The sequence below is a fragment of the Chelon labrosus genome, assembly GCF_963514085.1.
Source record: "Chelon labrosus genome assembly, chromosome: 4".
In the NCBI taxonomy this organism is placed as follows: Eukaryota; Metazoa; Chordata; class Actinopteri; order Mugiliformes; family Mugilidae; genus Chelon; species Chelon labrosus.
The window spans coordinates 21,324,337-21,348,745 of NC_140340.1; the positions used below are offsets into that span (position 1 = coordinate 21,324,337).

A 24,409-nucleotide genomic window follows, 5' to 3' on the forward strand; every position below is an offset into this window, starting at 1 on the left:
ACTTCACAGACTCAATAACTGAAAGATTGAACAAATAATAAAAGTAAATTACATGAAATTTAAATAAATACATAACTGATATGGAAACTGTGGAAATTAAATAAAAAGTAAATTACAGCAAAATTAAACAAAATAAAGTGGCATTTATCAGATGATTTATTTAAATAATTTTAATTTTGGTTTCTTACGTTATTAATATTTTCTATCAAAGATTTTCTTACGTTCTCACTGCCCAGTCGTTATTCGAGATATGAGGGAAGATCGTTTACATCCATTACAAAAACAAAGCATGACATAAAATTGTTTAAATGTATGAACGCGTTAATGACATACGAGGGTGAAAAGTTTTAAATATTACAAAAACCGAGTAAATCCAAGAAAACTGTCCATAAAAATTCTATAGCCAAAAAAAGATACATAAAGTATTGGCGTCTTCTATACAATGTTATATTCAAGATGGCGCCGACAAATTTATCAGTTAATATACATTAAATTATTTCCATTCATTCGGCTATGAACAATGGGGACCACTCACCATGTTGGCTCTGAGTTGTCTGCGGATGCAGTGACAAGGCGATCCTCGTCAGAACCAAAATGGCGCCTGTTCCCCTTTAAACAATAAACCAATCAAATTCCTGGCAGTTTCTCCTCTCCAGTCAAACTCCAGCTAGAGGGTGGGACACGTGGACGTGGGAGGAGTTGTTTTGGGGTGTTGTGAATTCTTGCAGCCAAGAAATCTTGAGTGGGAGTTGCCGGACCGATTTCTTTTGCGTTTTGTCCGTCGATCCGCACCGAATATCACCGCGCCAGCCGCAGCTATGCCCGGGATAGAGAAGCTGCCCATAGAGGAGACGCTGGAGGACAGCCCGCAGGTAACTCTGTCTTCTCTGGAGGCTTCATCTAGCATGCTAACATCGGCTAGGCTAACTGTCTTTGTAGGCTAAGTGTTTGCCTACCTCCAGCGGGGAGATGCCTAGTTCTAGCGGCATGCTAACTGCTAACGGCCCAGCTGACCACAGCTGTCAAGCACACAGCTTAGTCGGGATACAGCAGCTGTATTCGGTATCAGGAAGTTGGTGACTGTACCGATCCGCTGGTGGAAGGTACTCTGTTAAAATGTGAAACGGAGGCACACGAATCAGCGCTGCTTAGCACAGACATCAACTAGTTAAATGAACAGTTAGCCGGCTACTTCCTTAGCCACTTGGCTAGTCGTTTCGCCTCCCTGTAATGATAACAGTTAATCATCCGGCACAGCACCGATGTCGCCCTGCTGCTGTCTGTTATCGTCATATGCAAATGTCACTCAGGGCCGAAGGCTTCAGATGTGTTCAAACAAAGCTCCCCTCACTTTCCTGCAGCAAACCCGGGACGCAGCACCTGCCGTGACGCCACGCACCAGGGCGTGGCTTGAGGCACCTGTCTGTACGGTGCACGCTGCAGATATAGGGGTTGATATTGTTTGTTTGTGTTGGTTCTAGCCTGACACTGGTTGTCCTGATTTCAAATCCAACACTCTCCATTAAATCTGTGATTTCCTTTCCAGCCATAACATTATGACCACTGACAGGTGATGTAGATAGTACTTGATTATCTGGTTCAATCTCGCCTCTGTGGGATGTGCTGGACAAACAAGACAAAACATCTTGGGGCTAGATACCACAGCACACCTTCAGAGGTCTAGAAGAGTCTATGCTTACACATAGAGGCAGATGGTCATAATGTTATGACTGATCAGTCTGTGGAACACACCTTGATAGCAGAGTTGTTCTGTGGCAACAGGTGGCAAGTTAGAATTTAGATAGATAGCAGTTACACAATACATCATTTGAGGCCATAACACACTGAGATTTTATTGACAAGTCGGATGATGAATCAGCAACTTTATTTTCACCGGTTTTATTTTGCTTCCTGTACGTAGACTCGCTCTCTGCTGGGAGTGTTTGAGGAGGACACTGCAGCCATCTCCAACTACTGTACACAGCTTTACCAGGCCATGCAGAGGATTTACGATGCACAGGTAACAGCAGTGTTGCAGGTGTATGTAGAGTCTTATTCTGGATCAATATCTGCTGCTCAGCTGCCGCTGTTTTCTCTTTCAGAATGAATTAAGTGCTGCAACACACCTGACCTCTAGACTGCTGAAAGAGTACGACAAACAGGTTGGCCACTTCAAACTACCCACTAACAGCCCACACATAGCTCATAGTTTAGCACAGAGGTGAATTAAAGTAAGTGATTTCATAGTCTGAGCTCCTCCAGTACGTTGTTCCAGAGTTCATGTCTAGTCTTAAATCTAGACACAGTTACTGCTTCTTGTTTGTTTTAGAACCTCACAAGTTGAGCTGCTACTAATTATAAGATATTTTCCAACATCTGGTTTTACAAAAAGACTTTCTAAAGACACAACGCACTTCAACTCCTGTCCTCTTGAGGAAGATTTCCTAAGATGATATGAAGAAAAAACTACAATAATACAATAATGATGAAATGCCTTGAAAAATGATACTTTACAGTCATATACTCTGTCTCTGAAAGCGTCAAACATATTTTCTCTGCCTGTTAATTTGAGCTCCTCATCAGTTATGACAGCATCTTGGCTGCCTGACAGGTTGTCTGCTTCTGCAGCGAAGGCATCAGGAGACTAGTTTTTACTTATTATGAATTTATTTCTTCTGTGGCAGCATAACACACAAAAAGAGCCTCCAGAAAGTCTTACAGGTTAAACTGATCGATCAAAAACTTTCAGTGCGGATTCATTAACGCCAGTAGAGACATGTCAGTTGTGACGCTGAAAGCTGAGCTGGCTTCAACCTTTTTCCTAAAGCTGTATCACCAGTTTACCAATGTATATGGTTACACATTCGGCGTCAGTCAACTTCAGGTCACTCACCAGCCTCACAGCATTATGGCTAAAAACATCCCACAGTGCAACATATTTCATTCTCCCCATGGAAGAACGAGTACCTCAGGCTTACACAGAAACATTTAGCACCAGACAACAAACTTAAAAACAGCAGCCATTAGCGCTGTGACACTAGCTGTTAGCCTTCTAAAACGATCCATCCAACAATATAGCCCTAATTTTAGCTATAGTTGTCCGCCATTAGCCACTAGCATTATGACATTAACCACAACTTTATTACACTAGTCATATATCACTCACAGTACCATGCTACTAACTAATCGCTACATAAAATAGCCATCAGCTTATTCCCACTAGCTAACGGCATTAAACAGGCCACATTGTGTTATGTGGATAGCACTATCCCTCAACGCAACAGCAATAAATACAAGCTGGAAAAACACTAGAAGTCTGCTTCTCACCATCCATCAGTCTTATCATCATAGCCATTACCATTTTAACAAAAGCCACTGGTTTTATCTGTTAGCTCACACACATCTGACTTCACTACACCAGTGGTTATATGTTATACTGTTAGATTAGACTGTCAGATACACTGACTGCTTTGTATTTACTATTACCTAATCCATTCGTCCGTGTTTTTGCTGTTTTGTTGTATCTGCAGCGCTTCCCTCTAGGAGGCGACGATGAGGTGATGAGTTCAACCCTGCAGCAGTTTGCAAAAGTCATAGACGAGGTGAGAGAATATCAAAACGCATCCACTCTGAGTGCTGCTGTCACTGGCTACGTTTACTCGATCAATCAGTCTGATCAGAGATTAACTGTTTCCATGGAGACTAAAAAATAAAAACAACTTAAGAATCAAATTAGATGTATGTTTACATCAGTCACGTTATTGATAAAGTGGTTCTGCTGCTGTGGAGAGTCCGCTGGAAATAGAACAGAAGAAGAAGAAGGTGGTGGTTAGGAAGAGGAGAAAGAGAAGAATAAGGAAGTGGATTAGGGTAGGAGGAGGAGGAAGAAGAAAGAGTAGGAAGAGGATGAGAGGAAAAAAAGAGGAGAAGGTGAAGGAGAAGAAGAACCATGGAGAGGAGGAGGAGAAGGAGAAAGAGAAGAAGGGGGAGGAGGAGGTAGAGAAGAAATAGGTGGGGGTGAAGAAGAGGGGAGGAGGAGAAGACAAAGGAGGAAAAGGAAGAGAAAGAGGAGGAGGAAGAGAAAACTGGGGCATGAGGAGGAAGAGAAGAAGAATTAGTGGCGATGAAGAGGAGGAAGGAAGAGGAGGAGAAAAGAAGAAGGTGAAGAAAATCTTAGTTGTCTTTTCCAGCTTCCACTCCAACCCTTAATTTATTAAGCAGAAGACAACGACCAAGAATGTCTCCACATCTCCAACATTGCTGTCCACATTGATTCCAGCTTCGATCATCTTTTCAAACAGTTCGTTGTTTTTCTACCTCCATGTTCCTCATGTTTCTCTCCTGGAAACTCGTCACCTGATGTTTACCGCACGTGGAGCAAACATGCTCAGAAAGAGCTGATTTATTCCAACCAGAGAGAAACCAGCAGATCAAACGTTTACATGGTTATTAGGAGATCAGATTATCAAAGGTCTACACCACCCCTTTACATTTGCTCAGTTTTTATTACGGAGGTGTCCATGTGAACATAGTTGTCACCACTGTTAGGATTTCCATTAACGTCCCTCTTCTTTTCTTTCCAGCTGAGCTCCTGTCATGCTGTGTTGTCCACCCAGCTCGCAGACGCCATGATGTTTCCCATCACTCAGTTTAAGGAGAGAGATCTGACTGAAGGGTAGGAAAACACTCAGATATTTCTTATCTTACACACTGACCTCGGTTTTGTTGTTGACTAAACACTCACTGCATGTGGACAGCTAATATTTCAGCCAAGTGTGACAACATGTCTTTAAGATTTTCCAGTTTGCCCACTGATGTTGGGGTCAGGAGGCCAAGTCAAAGTCTTCCACACCAAACTAGGAAGAACATCCTGTTGTAATCATGTTCATCAGTATTCCTCTGGCAGACCTGAGGAGCCCAAATATGGAGAAAACAACCCTCTGTCTCTCTGTCTCTTTCCAGAAATCCTCACGCTCAAAGAAGTCTTCCAGATATCCAGTGATGGTGAGTTAAAGCAACTATTTACTAAATCTTTGGATTTCTTTACTCATAGCATTTTTTCCATGCCCTGGTAGTCATCCTCCAGCTGGTGGATCCACCCACTAGTAGCTTCTGTTGTGACATCAATAAGACTCCCACAATTACGGCCTGACTAAATATTCATCTCAGCTATAGGAATTAATTATATCAGTCCTACACTGAGGCTTCAGTCTGGTTATTGAAATAACCTTTGTCTGCTTGTTGATGGGATATAAAGTCATCAAAAAGCATCTTATCCTTATTTCTGATAACATATTTTTCTGACAAATAACCAGAGAGCAGTTTATACAAATAGTTTTCACCAGATTTTTTCCCTTAATATTTGTGATAAACAGCAGAGGCAGGAGTTTGTCGTGTTAAAGTTAAAAAGTTAAAACTTTACGGCCCTGTTCAGATCTGACATTAAATTGTGTCTCCACATCCGTCCTCAGCCAGCACTTGAGAACTGATCTCAGTTTCTCTGTATGGAAATAAACGCAGTCATTATCTGCTCAGTAAAATATTATAACAGCTGCTGAGAAGAATAAGAAGTTTTTATTGTCACTGTCTGGAAAAAAACAGAAACAAATGAAAAGCACACAGTATCGTACACATGAATGTAATAGTAACAGTAGTGAATTAAAGTGACATTGATATTGAAGAGTAAACTTGTATGTCACAGTGTTTCTAGTGTTTATATCCCTCTCTGGCCTGTGTTACTGGTGAAAAATGACAATAAATTAATAAGTTTTACTAGTTTTACCATTAAAACAAAGTTTTTGTTTGTCTGTTCCTGTCTTCAGATCACGACACGGCCATTAACAGATACAGTCGCCTGTCCAAGAAGAGGGACAATGACAAGGTAACGTCTCTAGGGACAGAAATACTTTTTTTTCATTCATCATTTCAATAACAAAGTTGGTAAATTGTTGTTTTACAATTCAGTTCCTTCTAAATAGTTTCTACAAAGTTTTCTCAAAAGAACTTTCCAATTTGTTTACATGGAAAATAGAAATAAAGCTCTGAAACGTTTGATTAGTTAGTGTTGATGAGATTATAAGGTACTGTCTGTTTCATCCCACCTGAAGGTTCATTTCTAAATTTAGCATTTTTGCACTTTAGGTTATGTTAGCAGTTAATTGGAATTTAATAACTAATTCCTGTCTCACATTTTCTTGTAATTATTTTGAATTACAGTCACAAAATTAAGTGGAAAATATTAGAAAAATTCAATATGAGCTAAAAAGACTTAAAGGCAGCCTCAGAAGAATATTTATGTTGTTGAATATTCAGTTTGTGTGAAGACACAGCTGCAAAAGTATGGTTTTAAGACTTCTCTAGTATCTGCGGCAGCCTGGTTTCAGGTTTCTCAAACCAGCAGCTTCCTGAGAGGAAGATGGTTTGGAGGAAAGTGCAGGAAAATGTCCAGATACAATAACCTGATAAAATGAATTCATCTCAGTAAATAATATTATTTGCTTCATACTGAAATACGAGTCTTGTGAGTTGCAGGTGCGGGCAGAGGTGGTGGAGGACGTCTACACCTCGCGCAAGAAACAGCACCAGACCATGATGCACTACTTTTGCTCCCTTAACACGCTGCAGTACAAGAAGAAGACGGCTCTGCTGGAGCCACTGCTTGGATACATGCAGGCGCAGGTACGAACACGGTCCAGTCAAAAACCCACGGACCAGATCTGAACCAGAACCCAGACACACACTCAATGCTGAACCCGAAACACACGCCACATACCTTGTCAAGTCTTTAAAGCAATTCCTGACTCGGAATAATATCCAGTCTGACATAGACAGTGAGCACAGTCCTACTTCTTCTCTTCCATCTCCTCCTCTTCCTTGAGATACGTGGAGACATCTTGTGCTCTGTCAATTCAAAGTTGGAAAAAAAACACTGAGACCATTAAACGCTTCAAAACACATTTAGACAAAACACGGCACGATCTTTTCAAACATTACGCTTCAGTTTTATTTACTTAGCCGGTGTTTTAAATGAATCTGACACAGTCAATTTCCCTGTTTACATACTGTAGTGGATGTTTGGTTGGACTGGTTCAGAGCTGTGACACAATCTGCTGATGTATCTTTATGTGTTTCTCTTCTGTTCAGATCAGTTTCTTTAAGCTGGGGTCAGAAAACCTCACCCAGCAATGGGAAGACTTCCTGGGAACTATCGGAACCAGCGTCCAGAAGTAAGAGTCCTACGTCCACCGCCAGAACTTGCTCCTCAGCCAGGGACTTCAACACGGCCTAATTTTCTAATGTGATCATGTGTGTGCAGTGTTCGTCGGGAGATGGAGGAGGAGGTGGGGCAGATGCAGGAGACCATCCAGCAGATGGAGAGGACATGTGATCCCCTTTACGCACCATGTGACCCGGACCCCGCCCACTCACCCGTCTGCCGCAGCCTGACCAGGAAGCAGGGCTACCTGCACATCCGCAAGTAAGGCACAAAATCACACTCAAGATTTTACTAATATTTTTATTTGTTTTTCATATTAAAACTTCTGCGAGGATATTTTTTTTACTTTATTTATTGTTTACATTCGTGCATGCAGGGCGACACCTAAAAATCCATCATGAATCTTTTTGAACTTTTATAACACTCATTCAAAGAGACTTACCGGTGACAAGAGTTCACATATAAACGCACTTATGATATACACACAGAAACTTGGTTAATGGTTAATACTAAAACCAGTGAAAATTAAGTTAAAAAAAGTGGCAAATGAAATGAACAATTCATTTTTACACCCTGTACTTTGCTTTAATTTAATTTCTTTTTGAAATTTTAGGGTTTTGTTCTTCCTTTCTCTCAGTAATCATAACTTTGTGCTGATCAAGTCGATAGCCGAGCACTGAAGGAATTCTGACGGATCAAAAACTTTAGACAACTTATATTTAAAGCTCTGTTTGCACCGGACTAGCTTAACTTGGTGACGTATTGTAATTTGCAATAATTGCGGAGGTCTCCTGTTAAGTACACGTCATGTCTGTGATTTGTAAAGTAAAAATTACACTGTTAACGTTATTATAATTATATGGTTTACCAATCATTTATCAGTGATTTCCAACACAGAAAAAACTTCTTGAAAAGATAAATACCCCCCGCCAATCACACAGATTAGTTTTAACACAGGACCTCTGTGTTAGGAGAAAGCTCTGTAAAATTTACAAACATGGCCGATTGTCACTGGACTAAGATCACAGACGACCTCCACAATTATTACAAATTACTAGAGGTCACCGGTTTAAACTTGTCACTATTTCCTGTTAAAACAGACCGGAAAATGACACTAAAATGATTACACAAACTATCTGTTGTAATCATCCATCACCCACTTCTTGCTTCACCTTTGACTTCTTCTATAGTCAAACTTTTTGTAAGGAGGGCCAGATTTGATAATGTGAAAGTGTCTGAGGGCCAACTGTCCCTGACAACAATAAAAAACAAACAAAAAAAAATGCACGTACATTTTTTTTGCAACAGACAGTGAAGTTACCAAATGTAAGCATTCACATGAACACATTAAATGAAGCTACAAAGACGCTGAAAACGTGCATTGAGTTTGTTGTTTAACGCTGCTCTTCCCTCTCACAGTAAGACGGGCCTGGTGTCGTCGTCCTGGGAGCGTCAGTACTTCTTCACTCAGGGAGGTAACCTGATGCACCAGGGCCGAGGCGAGGTGGCGGGCGGTCTGGTCACAGACCTCGACAACTGCTCCGTCATGGCCGTCGACTCCGACGACCGCCGATTCTGCTTTCAGGTCACTTCCTTCGATGGCAAAAAGTGAGAGAGCTTGTTTTTGTTTCTTTCACCCCTTTCATGCCCCTTTCAGACCTCGCATTAACATCCGACCTGGACAATCTGATCACAAGGTGCCAGCTTTAAGTTCACACCTGGAATTAAAATACGTCTCCACATTCGTCCCCAGCCAGCATTTGAGATCTGACCTGAGTTTCTCTGTTTGTAAATAAACACAGACATTATTTGGTCAGTAGCAGGATATTAACAGCTAATGGATCTCTACCTAACACTGTCTTGTGTCATGACTTGTTACGGAAATTCTTTTATCAAGAATGACAGAGTCACTGGAGTCTCGTTCAAAAGTTTTACTTTTACAAGAAGTCGATACATGCACTATAGGAAGTACAGAATAGTAAGGTTACGTTCACTTTTATATAGTAGGTCCTGCCCTAGAGACGGTTACAGAGAGACACCCTTGTTAGAAATCAGATAGTCATAACAAAGGAGCTGTAGACATGCTGGTGCGTCTGTTTCTTATCTGTGGGACCTTTCCCCTACTATTTAAAGCAAGATGAGAGTGAATATCTTTTTCAACAGTTTAATCTTGTATTTTTCCAAAATTCTCGAACAAGCTGTAAAGTTTCTTTAGCTGAAAGCATGCACATACCCTAGTTATTTGTTTCCTGTTTCCTGTAGTTATTTTAGAGACAAAGCTCAGATTGTAACTGAACCTTGAAAAATTCCATACACAGTGTAATTTCACCGCTGTGCAGTTTGAAGCAGAGAAAGAGAATCTTCTGCAATAAAAGTAAATAAAAACACTGGTCATTATTGAGGAAATGTGAAATTTAACTCCACCCAGCTCGTTATACATCGACATGATCGCCAATACATACAGAATCACACACAGTGTACCCATGTTAAATAATTTCATTAATTCTTACATTTATTTATAATTTAGTTAGTTAACAGATACAAGGACAAAATATTTTAAAAGGCTCTCATTACTGATGAACAGACATCACTTTCACAGGTCATCCCTGTTGAGTAGGTGGTCTTTAACTGTGTGTGTTCACACTACCAAAGGAATGTGGTCAGATGTTACCTGACATGCCTTGAGTGAAGAATTGTAAGGTAAAATTTGGCCACTTGTGTATGGATCGCCTAGGACAGATGCTAATGCAAGGCGTGAACAGGGTCTCAGATTCTCTATACATTTCAGGATTTTTTTTTTTTTCTATAAACGTAACTTTTTTTTTTTTCTTGCTTCGTTTTCTGTCAGAGTCGTGACGCTACAGGCTGAGAGCAGGAAGGACTGTGAGGAGGTAAAACAGTTTTCCTGTAGAGTTACCTGCTTTGTGTCGGCTGTTGTGTCCTCACTCTCTCTCTCTCTCTCTCTCTCTGCTCCCTCTTCTTCTTCTAGTGGATCGCCACCATCAACAACATCTCCAAGAGGATCTACCTGAGCGAGAATGCAGAGGTCTGTGTCTATCATCTCACAGGTCACAGTGGACATTTCATATTTTTTTATTGGTTTATACTGAGAGAGCTGTCCTCCTATTGGCAGGAACTGGCAGCCAGAGTGAACCAATCAGCTCTTGAAGCTGTGACGCCATCGCCGTCCTTCCAACAAAGACACGAGAGCATGCGACCCAGCAGGTAGAATTAACTTTATACTTTACAAGATCTCATAACCATAAGTCTTAAAGCTTTAAAGAGCGTGAACCCCTGTTGGCCATTCAGATTCACTGCTGTCTGTCTTTATTATAGTAAAGGACGAGCGGGCCGGGCGAGCAGTATCAGCTCTGTGGGCTCCGAGCCATCACCTGCTCTTTCTGTGCTTTCATTGGATGCTCTGGTTGCCCCGGAAACACCCATCCAGTTTGACATAATTTCCCCCGTCAGCGAGGAGAACTCGGGACATGGCAAGACAGCAGCACAGTCTGGCAGGTGAGGTGTATGTGCGCTTAACATTAATCTGGGGACATACAGTCTGATTACACACTGATATTCTGGGGTCTTGTCTTCTTTTTGGGGACAAAAGAAAAGTCCCCATAAAGTCAGGGCACGTCAGGTAAGAGTAAGTCCCCGAATTATAGAAATGAATGAAAGTCCACGTTATGTCTTTTGAAGAGATGGAAACACAACTGTGTTTGTGTCCACAGGAGGAGTAATCCGTTTGGAGAATCAGGAGACGGCAAATCAGAGGACAGTGAAGGTACTGTGCCACTAGTACCAGCCGTTAGGACCTCAAGTTTTTATTGTGTCACCGTTTTGATTTATGAAAATGTCAGTGAAAGAAATTGTGGACTCACCATCATGCGATTAATTGCGATTAAATGTTTTAATATTTTAATCTAATCTATCCCTGGTTCCTATTCATTTATCTGGAATAAACTGAATTCAAAGTCACATTTTCTGCAGCGGTAGAAGTTAGGTGTTCTTGCTGTTTTTTACCTGGAAAATATTTACTTTTGCTTTCAATCCATCACTGTTTTGGAGTTTTCTGCTGGTCAGAAGAAAGTGGATTTTATTTCTGTTATTGTGATGCTGTTAGTGTAATAATCTTGAACCATGTACTTCAGCGTGTTTTTTTTAAAGACATCTATTAACAATAGAATTTTCCTGACTTCCTTCCAGATTCGATCCTCCACCAGCTCTTCATCGTTCGCTTCCTGGGCTCCATGGAGGTGAGGACGGCCGAGTCCGTGGACGTCATCTCTGAGACCATGAGGCAGATCCTGGCCGCCAGAGCCATCCACAACATCTTCAGGATGACCGAGTCACACCTGCTGGTCACCTGCGACTGCCTCAAGTAATGTAACACAGCATGTGCAACTTGTCAGTCAATTAAAATATTTAATCACATAAATAGTGCATTTTCTTAATTAGTTTTAAATATAACTTGAAAAGATATATATATTCATGTTCTTCGTGGGACTGTACAAATATGCTTCGTTTAAACCAATGGATTTTAGTTGTATCAGTAGTATTGCAACAACTCAAAGCAATATTTAATCGCAATTAAGTGCAAGATTTAACTTTGTAAACATGCGATTAATGCAAATTAATCAAATTAAAAAAAAAAATAAAAATCTGTTTAAAATGTAAATTGAAGGGATATACAGTACTTCATGTTTTTTTACTCCTATCATCATGGGAGTGGAAGTGTTCTTTCTTTGTAATTTGAAGTTCAAACTGTGTACAGCAGGCTTCTCAGACAGCGTTGCCAAACATTAAAAAAGGAAACTAGCATCTATATATTTGCATTAGCGTACAGTCTTTGTTTGGAAATTACTTAAAACTCTTCAAGTAGAACAGATCTCACTCATATAGAATTCTTCTAATGTCAGATGCAGCGGTCTGTCTTTGTGGCTTTTAATATTAACATATGCATTTTTATTCTCAGGCTCATTGATCCTCAAACACAAGTCACTCGGCTCAGGGTAAGATACGATGCCATTTTCTCTGATTTGACGTGTTTCGCAAGGTTTAAGCGTCCTCTTGTCTTTTCTGACTGGTGTCCTCTGTCCCGTTGCAGTTCCCCCTCTCCAGCGTGGTTCAGTGTTCATCCCATCAGGACAACAAGAGGCTGTTTGGTTTCTTTCTGCAGTCGACCAGCGAACGGGGCGACAGCCGAGCTGTCTGCTACATCTTCGAGTCCAACAACGACGGAGAGAAGGTTGTGTTTCTGTTCGTCGGTTTGCCTCGCTGTCCAACTCTCTGTTCATCTGTCTGACCCTCTGTCTTCTCCGTGTGTTCCAGATCTGTGACAGCGTCGGCCTCGCCAAGCAGATAGCTTTCCACTCAGAGATGGTGAGGCTGAATCTGAGCATCTTACTGCTGTTACTGCTAAGTTGCTCACATTGATCATGATCAGCTCATTAGGGAGTTGTTGTTGATGTTTTGTTGTTGTTTTTGTTGTGTAGGATCGTAAAGTGCTGGAGAAGAGGAAGGAGGAGGACAAGGCCAAAGAGAAACAGCAGGAGGAACTCAACAAGCAAAGACAGATAGAGAAGGTGACCTTTAATTGAACTAATATTTGACCTTTAACCCCTCCCTGCTTCAGGCTGTTTAAAGATGAGTTTTAGGAGCCGACACACAAGAATCTCAACCCCCCACACACACTAGGAGATTAGACAATACTAATGATTTTATTTGGTTGTGCTGTTCGATTATCTAGGAGCACTGAATGCACCGCCTTGTATGACATCAACTTGCTGTAAATCAATTCATCCACACTCCAGTCCAGTAGGTGGCGGTATAGCACCTACAAGATGGTTTGCTAAACCTCAATCAAACCAAAAGGAGAAGAGCTCACTTGGAATACTTTTCTTTACTGTGCTACGTTTTCCACTTGGTTTTTCTGTTCTTCATCCAGAACTGGAGGTGAGATTTTATCTGAGCAAAATTAAAGCAATAACTAACATATTAATGATCACTTTCAACACCGCAGTTTTTCTTAAACACACGATTAACACACTCACGTTCTGTTATCATGACCTCGGGAAATCTGGAAGTGATCAAAGCAAGGAAGAACTACTTTTAGCTACTGGGAGTGCGAGGGAGAGCTACAAACTGTTGTACAGACCTGATCTCTGATTGATTAACTGATCAATTGTTAATAAAATAAATAATCTGCCCAATAATCAAAGAACCCTCAAATGATTCACTGATAATTATTATAAATGGAGACACAACATTAAAACCTCACATCTAGCCTGTGTGTTCTCTTTTTCCCTCTGTTTGACTTACAGGATCTGGAGGAGCAGAGTCGCCTGATCGCCGCCTCCACTCGTCCCGCCAACCCGCCCGCCTCTGACGGACAGTTCCTGGTGCTAAGCAACAGCCAATCAGAGGACAGCGATGCTGGGGAGGAGGGGAAAAAGAGGGGTGAGTCTGAAGCCTAGCGACACTCAGGGGATTCATGTTTTACCTCCCGGACGAGTCCCAGCTCAGGAATCAGAGGAGGGGAACAACACCCACCCACCCACCCACCCGGGCTGCCTGGGGACTGGAAAACATGTGCTTCCTCTGTGCTTAATAAATAAACCTAACGCACCCTCGCCATAAGAGTAGGAGCGGACGTGGACTTTTCTGTGTGTAAAGACGCTGCTTTTATATCGGCTCCACTATCAAGAGAAGACGTTAAATGTAGATTAACCTGTAAGTTTCCGTTTTTTATTTGGGTTTTATAAGAAGAGCGAACAACAGCGACGGACGATAAAAAGCAGGAGAACAAAAACTAGGATGTGATGGAACTCAGAAGATAGTTTTGGACAGTATCAACGTGTCTTGCTCAAGGGCAGCATGACAAGGGCAGCTGATTTCTGATCAGTGTACAACAATGCTCTTAAAAGAAAGGGAGTCTTATTTTGAAGAGGCCTTCCTGTTTCCTTCTTGACAGTCACTGGTTTCCACCCATCTCACCACATCACAGACTATAGAGATTAGAAATTAGAGATTAATTATCAACAGAGGATTAATAACCGATTGACAGACATGTTTCAGGTAAAAACGCCAAATATGTACCAAGACGCTTTTTTTTTTTTTTTTAAGGAATGTGCTTTTATTTTGCAAAGACACGGTAAATGGTGTGGGAGAGAGAGTGGACGACACGCATCAGATGGCGCACACTGGATTCGAAACCACGCTGAAGTTAATGTCAGAATTTGTTGAATAGCGCGATACCTTTAATATTTTGAGCTTTTATTATTAATCTCTAGACAAATGTGGTCATATTTTTCAGACACTGCATGATTAACTGTCAGATTATTTAAATAAAAGCTGCAGAAATGCATGACGGTGACCACTAAAGTCCTAAATCTGAAAGGATGTGAGAGCAGATTGGAGGGAGAATGAAAAGGCTGCAGACGTTAACGTTCATTCATACTGTTTTGGTTTCAGCTGCGTTTTACTGATCAAAAACATTTAACTCCGACCCGCTTCAAAAATAAGATCTAAACTTCCAGCTCAGAACAAACTGATGTTTTTAAAGTGTGTTTTTATTTTTTTCTTGTTGTTGCCTTGCAGTAACCTGCAGAGAAAGGCGGACCTGAGTTATTGGGATTATAGAAAGGGGCAGCACGCCCTCAGCTGTGTCTGTCAGGCACCATTAAGGCAAAGAGTTTGGCGACTTTGGCCTTTACATGTCTTGAGTTCAGCAGTAACTGAATGCAGCAGTGTTAATGAACTCTGTGGTGTGTTGGTGGCACTCTGTGAAATCAAACAGGAACATCTGGACACATCCAGAGAACCACAGCAGCAGCTTAAGTCAGAACAAAAGGACTCCAGACGTTGATTTTAAAATCCAATAAAGACCCAAAAAAATATACTAAAAATATCTGATAAAAACACTAAGAGATATGACAAAAATATATTTAATTGAGTGTAACAACGGTGACAGAATATTTACAACACTATTTTAACAACATTAACTGGATGTAAAGTTGGTTAAATCTGTATCTTCTATTTACTGACCAGGAGACGGTTGAGTTTGTTCTGTTAGAGACTGATGGAAAAACACTTGATGTTATTATATCGATTGGAAATGTTACACCGCTGAAGAAAGAATAAAGCTGAAGTCGCTCCATTAACGACACCTGCTACCTCCATCAGGCCGTGATTTGACCAAAAGACGTTCAGGAATTTTTTCCTCTTTCAGTCGATTTCACCTGTGAGTGCTGCTTCATTCTAACCTGCTGCAAAACAGTGAAATTGTTTTGACAGCTGTCATGTCTGTTTTTTTAACGGTCCGCTCTGATTTAACGAAAAATGTTTTGGAACTAAAACAACGTTAAAGCCTTCGTCCAGTTGCCAATGTTAAAGGAAGGGTTCATGTTTTTGTTCATGTTTGTCTCGGTAATATTGAAACATCAGTGGAGATACTCTCACTGACCAGACTGTTAGGTACACTAGTGAAAATGATTTACCATAACAATCCTGCACTAAATATTTTAATCTTAATGGAGGTTCTGGTATTCAGCGTTAGTTTTTAATAACAGAGAGAGGCTGTGGTTTGTAATACTGTTGAATTTATATACTGCTTGTTCTAAAATGCGTATCATCTCCCGACCCCAAGTCACGATTACAGAGCCAAAATGGCCGCCAGGGAGAAACGTAATCGCTTGAGAAAGTAATAATGAATAGTTGCATGAAAGTGAGGATTATGTAGCGTTTAAATGGGCACACATTTCTTAAAGGTCTCCAGTTGGACAAAGGAGACTTCAGCTTTCTTATTCATCCAATAAACTATGAGGACATTTTTCATTTAGTGTTAAACCACGTGTCATAAAATCAGTTTTTCATGCTTTTGGTTGATTTTATTGTAGAAAAATAAGCTTCATTTTCAGGGCCGTAGGCGTGTCGGGGTGTCTCTTCATGTGTGGGGAAGTTAGAAGTTAAAAGCCTGAATCAGCGTTTACAGACGATGATTTAATTTCCTTGTTTTTTGGGAAGCTGTTCTCCTGCTGTAACCAAGTGAAGGACTCATGCTGAAGGAGCTGCACTTTACTGAGAGGAAAAATTTAAAAAAAAAAAAGTTTTAGAGAGCTGTAAATATGTGATCAATGTTCCAATGTCATGACTAATAATGAAAGGCTTTTTGGTGATAAATAAAGAACTAACTCCACCCGCCTGAGTCCGCCTGCTGTTGTGTTCAGATCAAACAAACCCCCAGGACAAGCAACAAGAGCTTCAGGAAAAGTTTATATTTGTTTATTTTCATTTTCACTTTTGCTTAATTCATGTTTTATTTGTAAAAACATTACATTCAATCAGAGGACAGCATCACTGTCAGGCTAGATGTCAGAGGTTTGTGTTGTGTGTTGTGTCTCCATTTATAATAATCATCAATTATTTGAGGGTTCTTTGATTATTCAATTACTGACTAAATGAATTGTTTTCTAGGACAAACAATGGTACATCATTTTATATTTATTTTTTAATTCACTCATGAATAACTGGACTGTGACAATACTATTTTTTCCCCTTTTCCACATTTAGTAATTTCCATTTTCTTAAATTACTTCAGGTGAATAACAATCTTTACATTTTTACCCAGAGCAACTACAGAACAAATATGGAACCACCGACCATGGGATAAAATAGAAGAAAGGTTTATTTAATTAAATTAATCAGGCTGGCGACCTGTCCAGGGTGTACCCCGCCTCTCGCCCGATGACAGCTAGGACAGGCTCCAGCCCCCCTGCGACCCTTAACAGGAACAAGCGTTTACAGAAGATGAATGAATGAATGAATGAATCAGTTCAATAAAAAGGCACAAACTGGCCATCACAGTAATTGTATTATAAAACTAATCAGTATTTAAAATAAATATACATTTTTTTTTTAAGATTTATATAATACATGAAAAATAACATCCGACAATGATGACAATCATTCAGCGAACAGGAAACAAAGTGCAAAATCAAATTCTCAAACAAATGAAAAGAGTCAGTGCAGTTAAAATTTAAAAACTTCTAAAACGATGCTTTCAACCCTGAAGACCAAAACTGAATCAGATTCATCTGATAAACAAAATAAATAGATTTTTGGACACTTTCTCCTCATCAGCGCTCTTAATTCTTCCAGAGGAAAAGAACTAAATGCAACTCGTTTACATATTAAAATGACAACACTCCTGATCAACATTTTGATCTAAACCACATTCAGAACTTAGAAAGATTTAACATGGACGCTGTGACGACCCCTCCCCTCTACCTATCTGTTCACCTCTGCTTTTTGTTGCAGGTACGGGGAGTGGTTAAGGGGTAGAGTGGGAGGGTCGTGATTATACCTGCCCATGTGGGCTGGCCTCTTCAGAGGGCATAAAAGACAGCCTTCTGCATAGCCTCACTCTCTCTCAGCAGGCTCCAGACCCACCATTTGTTTCTTCTTTTGTTTGGTTTGTCGCATTATACAACACACATCTCACCATATTGTCCACACATCCACACACTGCTGACATGACTGACTCCTTTCTTACCTACATACCACATTCATTTGTAAATAAGTTGATTCGGCTATGTTAAAATAAAACTACTTTTCGTGCTTTATCTGTGTGTCGCCTCCCTCCTTGTTGCCACCTTAGAGCCAGGTGGTAAGGTTTTACAGATTTAAAGGAATCCAGGATGGAAAGGACTGAACAGCTCATGTCTGTGACGGATCCTTCGTGAGTCATCAGCTCCGCTCACAGAAAACGAGATGGAGGCGCTCAGGGACTCAGCAGAAAACACGGTAAAGCACAATGCTCAGATGAATCGGCTTCTAATGTTTGAGGATCTGGTTGGAGAGCCAGTCCAGACCCTCGACCAGACCGGTTCCGCTGACAGCACAGGAGGCCTGGACAAGCCACTGCAGAGACACACAGGAGGGAAAAAAATAATGAGAAATAAAATAAAAGTCAAAGGTTTTCAGATGTCTAATCACTCTGATTAGAGATGGACTGTTTCCATGGAGACTAAATAAAATGATGTGATCAGATACATGTGTTCACATTAAAACATCTATCACCGTAGAAGTTTGTTGACAAATGAAGAAGGGGGGAGTGAGGAGAATGAGGGAAACAGGAAGAGAAGAGGAAGAAGGAGAACACCGTAGAGGAGGAGGAGGAAGAGAAAAACAACAAAGAGGAGAAGGGCCAGTAGAAAAAGAAAGAGAAAGGTGAAAGGAAGTGAAGGAAGGAGAACAAGGAGAACAAGGAAGAGTACGAAGGAGAATAAGAACCATGGAAAGGAGGGGAAGGAGAAAAATTTGGAAGAGGAGAAGAATATGGAAGTGGATGAGGAGCAGAAGAAGAGGAAGGAGGTGGGGAAGTAAGAGGAGAGAAAAGAGGAAGAGGAGGAAGTAGAAGTAAATGAAGAAAAGGAATGGGAACTGAAGAACAAGGAAGGGGAGGGGAGAGAACCAACAACTGGAAGAAGGAGGGGGAAGAGGAGGAGGAGGAAGAGAAGAAGAACAATGGGAGGAGGAGAAGGATTAAGAGAAGAATATCGAAGTGGATGAGGAGAAGAAGAGGAAGAATGGGGAGCAGGAAGGAGGACGATGAAGAGGAAGAGGGGAAGGACAAGGGGAGAAAGAGAAGGAAGGGAATAGGGAGAAGGAAAACAAGGAAGAGGATGAGGAGGAAAAAAAGAACAACAACAAGGATTAGGAAATATAGAGGAAAAGGAAGAAGGATGGAGGGGAGGGGAATCAGCAACTGGAAGGGGGGATGAAAAGAAGAAGTAGGAGGAGAAGAAAAGGAAGTGGACAGAAGGAGGAAAAGAAAGGGGAGGAAGACGAGGAAAAAGAACAAGGAAGAGGAGGAAGAGAACAAGGAGGAGGATACGAAGAAACATCAAGTTAAATGTGTGAAATATGAATAAAGTGAAAGACATGTGGTGTTTGTAGCCCGTGGGATAGATGGAGGTGACCTTACCGGCTGTGAGACTCCCGATAGGCGGAGGCCCTCTGTGACATCACTGACTGACATGGCTTTGGGCAAATCCTGTTTGTTGGCAAAGACCAGTATGGCCACGCCCCTCAGCTCGTCCTCTTCCAGCTGCAACGCAACAACGTGAGTTAAACCAATCAGTGATGACTCTGTCAGGTAACATTCAGGTTAATATGTAGAGATAATTAACAGATAAAGACATCTTAGTTCAAGGGCCACATACAGCCCAATTAGATCTCAAGAAAGGTGGTAATTTAACTGGGTGGTGATTTTAGACTTAGACTTGGATAAACTTTATTGATCCACAAGGGAAATAGCCTCGTCACAGTACCTTAGTTGCACATAAAAAACACTCTTAAGAACCACAAGTAAAAGAAAGATTAAATAAAGTAAAATATATTTTATTTAATGTTAAAGTAGATTGAATTAAACACTTAAGTTTTTCTGATTTTCTGCCTCGTCCTCTGACAACAATGTCAAAATAATAGGAAAATGGGTCATTTCAAAACTACTAAAAACTACACCCTCAGCAATGTAAACACAGTTGAATGAACAGCTCTCTCAGTTATTTGTAACTAATGATGAATGCCAGAACCTTCATGAAGACGAGATTTAGTGCAGGATTGTTATATTAGAAAGTTCAGATCAGTTCAAAGTAGCGGACTCACCACGCTGTGCAGCACGTCTGCAGCCTCTTTAATCCTCTCAGGGTCGTTGCTGTCGACCACAAATATCAAACCCTAATGAACAAACACAGGCAACGTTTTAAAATGACCTCCTTCCTCACACTGAATCATATCTGTAGCATTAGCAGCAGTAATGTCACCTGTGTGTTGGTGTAGTAGTGTCTCCAGAGAGGTCTGACCAAAGACTGACTACCAACATCCCAAACTGTAAAACTGATGTTCTTATAATCCACCGTCTCCACGTTAAACCCTGCACACAGACACGTATTCATTTATTTCATGATCTTATATTACTTTATGATTTCCTTCTATCACAAACAGACAGAGGTTAGAAACACTGACCAAGAGTCGGGATGGTGATGACGAACTCGCCCAGCTTCAGTTTGTACAGCAGGGTGGTTTTACCTGCAGCGTCCAGACCAACTGCAACAACACAAGCACACATCAACAATGTCATTACAAAAATTAACCCTATACTCATTTAGCTTGAGGTGATGGACACAAGAGTAACAGGGACGTCATATGAGCTCAGCGGAGTTGAATTTGTGTCTAACGATCTGCTTGGTTGTAAATTGACAAATAATAAATATAGTTTGTTTTAATTTTAGTTGATTTCCATTTATTTATTTTTAAAAAAATAAAATCTGAATAAATCCAGAGGTTACAACAACAACAAAAGTACATTATTATTTATTTATTTTATTTACTTATTTATTTGATAGGGACAGTGCACATTAATGAACATCTATTCAGACAGCAATAGACGTAAATATGCCGGATTATAGCAACAATGCTAATAACTCACTATTCACTTTCCAGGATATAAAACGAAGTGCATTTTATTTATCATTTACTTGGTAAAAGACTAAAAAAATATATCTGTTATTTAAAAAACACTAAAAGATATTTGTAGATTAACCTAATATTTTCTCACATTTTTATTTTTAAAACAACAAATGAGGCTGTTAGTTTATTGACTCATCACTAGTCCCTTAAAAGTGAAGAACCTACTCGGATGAGAAGCGAAACGTATTCAAAAAAAAAAAAAAAAAAAAAAGTCCCCAAAAGTCCCCAAAAAGTCCAGTTTCCTTTCTTTAAATTTTTGTTGTATATAACATAACCTGGATGATAACCTGGAACATAACCTTTCGGAATTTAAGAACTATGACAATAATAATTAAAGCTGCAAGCAGCGTTGAAGGGGCCAAGCAGAAAGTTCAGCAGTCCAGATTTGCCATGTAACTCAATGCAGTTGCATCAGACATATAGCATTAAGCAGTCACAGCAGGTTTCAAGTCAAACAACCCAGGATTGGTTGAGATATAAGGTCACTTCCTGTTTGGCGGCTTCGGCACCGATTTCGATGGGCTGTTACGGGCGAATACTTTTGCCAATTGTTCCAGAAAGCAATGCATTGATAAGGAATGGTCTGAAGATGGCCTGTGCCAATTTTGGTGAAGATCAGATGAAATTTGTGACCTGTGAAAACTTTTTGATGTTTCTGATTAAATCCAATATGGCGGCCGAATCAATTACGATGACATCACAAGTTGGCGTGTGTCGGCCTAAGGACGTCTAACAGTATTACCAGACACCATTAGTACATTTTAATTTCAAACACATCAACAGCTACAGGCCAAAATGCATTTTTGCTAATTGCAGCGCTCCCTAGAGGTCAAAGGTCACCAATTTTTTTGACAATCGTCCTGATGCGGTCCTGAGTAGCTGTACCAAGCTTGTATCCCCTTCGTCGCCTTCGCCGTCGATTTTGATTGGCTGTAGCGGCCAAACGGTTTTGAAGCTGAAGACGCCTTATAGTAACTTTTGTGCACATTGGTGAGAAGACGGCCTGTGCTGATTTTGGTGAGAATTGGACAAAATTTGCGAGCTCTGAAAATTTTGTTTCACTTTCAACAAAATCCAATATGGCGGAGAATCCAATGGGGCGAAATGAACATCATAGGTATCGTTGATCTCGGCATGATCCAAGGAGTCCAACAGTACCAGGGTTTTGAATATTAGGCATACGGGTCAAAAGTTATAAGCAAAAACGCAATTTTGCTAATTACATCGCCCCCTAGTGGCCGAATGACACCAAATTTTTATTGCGCACTTCTAAGGGAGTGTCGAAGCGTGTGACCAAGTTTGGTCTTTGGAAGTACAAGCATCACCGAGATATAAGAAAACTTCCTGTTTGGCGGCTTTGCCGCCAACTGCGATTGGCTAACACGAAAAGTTGCCATGAACTGTCACTGGGGCAACCCACGGTATCTGCGGATATCACAATTTCATTTCAAATAAAAACGCATCAAGAGATATGAGCAAAAACAATGTTTTGCTAATTATAGCGCCCCCTAGTGGCCACAAGACACCAGATTTTTTTCGTGCACTTGGGACAGGGTCTGGAAGCGTGGTACCAAATTTGGTTTCATTGCACCAAAGCGTTGCCGAGATATGAGCTCAAATGGAAAACGCCGCGGTCCCCGCCAATTTTGATTGGCTGTAGCGGCCAAATGGTTTCGAAGCTGAAGACGCCTCATGATAACTTTTGTGCGCATTGGTCAGAAGACGGTCTGTGCCAATTTTCGTGAGAATTGGACAAAATTTGTGACCGCTGAAACTTTTTTCGTGTTTTCGACAAAATCGTAAAATGCGAAGAATCTATGATGACGCATTATGACGTCATAGGGTGCGTTGAAATCGTCATGATCCAAGGATTCCAACGATACCTTGTTTTCAAAAATCGGACATATGGTTCAAAAGTTACATGCACAAATGTACTTCAAATTTTGACCAGTTGGTTGCGCTAGACCGTGCTTAGTGCTTACATGTAACTCAGTCAAAGTAATATTGAGACTGCCCTTAAGCTATGTGCCAAATTTCACAACTTTTTACCATACGGTTCTATGGGCTGCCATAGACTCCCATGGCGGAATAATAATAATAATAGGGAAGAAAACGTACAATCACAATAGGTGTCCGACGCAGCTTCGCTGCTTGGCCACCAATAAAGAAGAAGAAAGAACCAATAATACTATGTACTATGTATAATAATAAAGTTAATTTAAAGTCAGAGCTCACCCATTAAAATCCTGACGGGTCTCTTGGAGGTGAACCTGGAGAAGATTTGTGAGATGATGACTCCCATGGTTGACTGTAGAAATGTTCTCGGATAAAAAGTCTCTCAGCTCGCCGGCTCTCCGTGTCTCTGGTTGTGTGTGAGTCGGTGACTGTGTTGTCGGTGGTTTTTATAGCGGAGCACCAGCAGGTTGTTTTGCTCTGCCTGTGTGTTATCCATGTTGTCATCCCGGCTGCTGTCAAGTGTGTTCACGCCACGGTGGAAGTGTCGACAACACCGGAAACACTGCATCCCGGAAAAAACAAACAACTTCCGCTAATTCTGCCTTCAAAATAAAAGCGCGTTCTTTCTTTTAAGTAAAATCTACTTATATGAAAGCAATTTAACATCAATTAGATATGTTTTTATCGTCACCAATAATAATATCTATAAAAAGCAGCACCGAGATATTAAAAGAAATACTTCTGCACGTTTTGGGATAGTCCTCCAACCAACCATTTTGTTAGCAAGCCTGTGGCTTAGCAACACTGACCAAGTTGTAGTTTTTGTCTATCACTACATATAGCCACGCTAAAACGATTTGATTGACCCGGTAGATCTGTGCTGGACAACAGCATAGATCAAACAAATAACAAATTAATTTGGAGCCAGTGGAAGTTGGTCTGGCTCCTAGGCTGTAAGATTTTCATTTAAATAAATGATTTAAGACAATAATAGCACCTTGATAATTAATTGTTTACATTTAAATTCTGCACAAATTATGGGCAACAACTTTCTAAAACACTGAATACTTAAGTTACAAACAACAAATGTTTGTTGTTTATCGTTCATTCATTCATCTTCTGTAAGTTATTCTTGTGAAGGGTCGTAGTGGATGCTGGAGCCCCAGCTGTCATTGGGTGAGAGGTGGTGGGGTACAGGCTGGACAGGTCTCCAGTCTATCACAGGGCTAACACAGAGAGACAGACAACCATTCACACTCACATGCACGCCTACGGCCAGTTTCAGCTGCGTTTTACTGATCAAAAACATTTAACTACGACCCGCTTCAAAAATAAGATCTAAACTTGCAGCTCAGAACAAACTGATGTTTTTAAAGTGTGTTTTTATTTTTTTCTTGTTGTTGCCTTGCAGTAACCTGCAGAGAAAGGCGGACCTGAGTTATTGGGATTATAGAAAGGGGCAGCACGCCCTCAGCTGTGTCTGTCAGGCACCATTAAGGCAAAGAGTTTGGCGACTTTGGCCTTTACATGTCTTGAGTTCAGCAGTAACTGAATGCAGCAGTGTTAATGAACTCTGTGGTGTGTTGGTGGCACTCTGTGAAATCAAACAGGAACATCTGGACACATCCAGAGAACCACATCAGCAGCTAAAGTCAGAACAAAAGGACTCCAGACGTTGATTTTAAAATCCAATAAAGACCCAAA

The 24,409-nt window shown here is 40.7% G+C and overlaps 3 protein-coding genes across 3 annotated transcripts; 2 read left to right on the forward strand and 1 right to left on the reverse strand.

Moving 5' to 3' along the window:
* Positions 1–83: 83 nt before the first annotated feature.
* Positions 84–4,697, forward strand: LOC311486598 (DCC-interacting protein 13-alpha-like). The gene is made up of 5 exons (XM_084542502.1): positions 84–872; positions 1,922–2,020; positions 2,103–2,162; positions 3,531–3,602; positions 4,584–4,697. Exons 1-5 carry the CDS (start codon positions 819–821, stop codon positions 4,677–4,679), a joined length of 381 nt encoding a protein of 126 aa, XP_084398628.1. The 5' UTR covers positions 84–818; the 3' UTR covers positions 4,680–4,697.
* Positions 4,698–4,706: 9 nt separating this feature from the next.
* On the forward strand, positions 4,707–16,407 carry LOC311486566 (DCC-interacting protein 13-alpha-like). The gene is made up of 17 exons (XM_084542469.1): positions 4,707–5,004; positions 5,823–5,881; positions 6,532–6,678; positions 7,144–7,226; positions 7,316–7,477; positions 8,636–8,824; positions 10,065–10,107; positions 10,206–10,262; positions 10,350–10,441; positions 10,553–10,732; positions 10,948–11,000; positions 11,423–11,597; positions 12,192–12,228; positions 12,324–12,464; positions 12,548–12,598; positions 12,712–12,801; positions 13,540–16,407. The coding sequence occupies exons 1-17, from the start codon at positions 4,815–4,817 to the stop codon at positions 13,690–13,692; spliced, it is 1,902 nt and encodes a 633-aa protein (XP_084398595.1). The 5' UTR covers positions 4,707–4,814; the 3' UTR covers positions 13,693–16,407.
* A 374-nt stretch (positions 16,408–16,781) lies between these two features.
* Positions 16,782–23,253, reverse strand: LOC311486594 (ADP-ribosylation factor 4-like). The gene is made up of 6 exons (XM_084542498.1): positions 22,985–23,253; positions 20,246–20,326; positions 20,044–20,153; positions 19,886–19,957; positions 19,203–19,325; positions 16,782–18,136 (listed from the first exon to the last, which is right to left on the reverse strand). Exons 1-6 carry the CDS (start codon positions 23,049–23,051, stop codon positions 18,050–18,052), a joined length of 540 nt encoding a protein of 179 aa, XP_084398624.1. The 5' UTR covers positions 23,052–23,253; the 3' UTR covers positions 16,782–18,049.
* Positions 23,254–24,409: the final 1,156 nt, after the last annotated feature.

Bases quoted from the DNA above. Each gene is read 5' to 3' on its own strand.
- LOC311486598 (XM_084542502.1), top strand. From the start codon at position 819: ATGCCCGGGATAGAGAAGCTGCCCATAGAGGAGACGCTGGAGGACAGC. The intron at 873-1,921 runs GTAACTCTGTCT...TCCTGTACGTAG, and splicing joins CGCTGGAGGACAGCCCGCAG to ACTCGCTCTCTGCTGGGAGT. The intron at 2,021-2,102 runs GTAACAGCAGTG...TTTCTCTTTCAG, and splicing joins AGAGGATTTACGATGCACAG to AATGAATTAAGTGCTGCAAC.
- LOC311486566 (XM_084542469.1), top strand. From the start codon at position 4,815: ATGTTGGGGTCAGGAGGCCAAGTCAAAGTCTTCCACACCAAACTAGGA. The intron at 10,108-10,205 runs GTAAAACAGTTT...TTCTTCTTCTAG, and splicing joins GCAGGAAGGACTGTGAGGAG to TGGATCGCCACCATCAACAA. The intron at 10,263-10,349 runs GTCTGTGTCTAT...TCCTATTGGCAG, and splicing joins ACCTGAGCGAGAATGCAGAG to GAACTGGCAGCCAGAGTGAA.
- LOC311486594 (XM_084542498.1), bottom strand. From the start codon at position 23,051: ATGGGAGTCATCATCTCACAAATCTTCTCCAGGTTCACCTCCAAGAGA. The intron at 20,327-22,984 runs GTGAGCTCTGAC...GTGTTGTTGCAG, and splicing joins ACCCGTCAGGATTTTAATGG to TTGGTCTGGACGCTGCAGGT. The intron at 19,326-19,885 runs GTGAGTCCGCTA...GTTGCGTTGCAG, and splicing joins CAGACGTGCTGCACAGCGTG to CTGGAAGAGGACGAGCTGAG.